Below are 1,378 nucleotides of genomic sequence, written 5' to 3'. Positions count from 1 at the left end.
AACCAGAAGGAGGAGGAGGGTGCAATTTTGACGTTTTCTTGTCATATTTTAATCCGATGTGTTGGTGTGAGTAAGCAGTGTTGTTGATTTTCTATATTTTTCAATAGTTCGAAAAAAAACCACTTATTTTGTGTATCAATAATACAAACATAATTTAAATTCTTCATTTGAAATCTAAATTAATAGTGACTTTTTATGGAAAAATAAATTTGAAGTCGTCACATAAGTCAGTCTATTTCATTGAATCATATTAAACTCATCATTACTGTATCATTTTTTTTAAAAATTAAATGGAATTTGATTTGAAAAGAATCAAAGCGCTTGAGAATAACTGGCAACATTGTATGTTCAGATCAGAAATTTGAGGGTGGTCGTAACAAAAGTCTGTGCTATTCGCCGCTAGGTGTAGCTAACAATTTATAAATAATTACTGAGAACAACAACTACAATTTGGAAACGTAGTATGAAAAATATGACATTCATTCTAAAATTGAAAAAAAATGAAGCAAATTTTCTTTGAACTAATAAGTATCAACACAGCTTTAATATATTAATATATTTGAACTCATATAAGTTTATCTGACAACAGCGCCTCTAACGGACAAAAGATGCACAGTGGGTAGGCATAACGTTTGTTTGATCCCTCGTTTGGAGTGCTACTTTCCGTTATCAAAAGGTCTTATTTTAATATAGGACATTAAGCCAAACCAACCATTTGAAAAGTTGTTTTGTTTATGTTTTCCCCTGGTAAAACGCGAGAAAATCTGCGTGAAAGGTGCAGTAAATTTTTCGGGTAAACCACAAGTAAAACGATTTTAACATTGAAGTTAATTTTTCCCAGAACTGGCAAAATGACCCCAGAATCCCAGGGCCGGCTTGAACCAGGCAACATCGAGTCCTTCGTGAACGATTGCCTCCGAGAGGATTTAAAAATCTACAACGAACAACTCAACCGATTAAATGGAGAAATCATGGAGTACGTTCAGCTGAAGAACATGATCGAAAACGTGCAGGAAAACGCTACCGACGGTTTCAAAACCCAGATCAACGTCGGTGGAAATTTTTTCATGAAGGCCAAAGCCGACAGTCCGGACCGGATACTGGTGGATGTGGGATTGTGTCACTTTGTTGAGTTCCGGCTAGACGAGGCGCTGCGCTTCGTGGATATGAAAATCAACGTGCTGACGAAGCAGGCAGATGTAATTCGGGACAAGAGCATCGAGACGCGTGCCAACATTAAACTAGCCTTGCTTGTTATAGGTGATGCAAACAAATTACATGATTCTGTAGAGCGGTAAGACAGGGATACAAACTGATATTTTGAAAACTTTGTATATAAAACGTTTTGAATAAAATATTTCTTTGAATTGAAAATTAA

At 35.8% G+C, this 1,378-nt stretch overlaps 1 protein-coding gene across 1 annotated transcript; it reads left to right on the top strand.

Moving 5' to 3' along the window:
• Positions 1–700: 700 nt before the first annotated feature.
• Positions 701–1,378, top strand: LOC129739557 (protein UXT). The gene is made up of 2 exons (XM_055731036.1): positions 701–775; positions 842–1,378. The coding sequence occupies exons 1-2, from the start codon at positions 735–737 to the stop codon at positions 1,296–1,298; spliced, it is 498 nt and encodes a 165-aa protein (XP_055587011.1). The 5' UTR covers positions 701–734; the 3' UTR covers positions 1,299–1,378.

This window comes from Uranotaenia lowii, chromosome 1 (assembly GCF_029784155.1).
Source record: "Uranotaenia lowii strain MFRU-FL chromosome 1, ASM2978415v1, whole genome shotgun sequence".
NCBI classification, from domain to species: domain Eukaryota; kingdom Metazoa; phylum Arthropoda; class Insecta; order Diptera; family Culicidae; genus Uranotaenia; species Uranotaenia lowii.
The sequence above is the reverse complement of the archived record's forward strand: the minus strand, read 5'-3'. Positions and strand labels throughout refer to the sequence as shown.

Bases quoted from the DNA above. Each gene is read 5' to 3' on its own strand.
- LOC129739557 (XM_055731036.1), top strand. From the start codon at position 735: ATGTTTTCCCCTGGTAAAACGCGAGAAAATCTGCGTGAAAG. The intron at 776-841 runs GTGCAGTAAATT...AATTTTTCCCAG, and splicing joins CGAGAAAATCTGCGTGAAAG to AACTGGCAAAATGACCCCAG.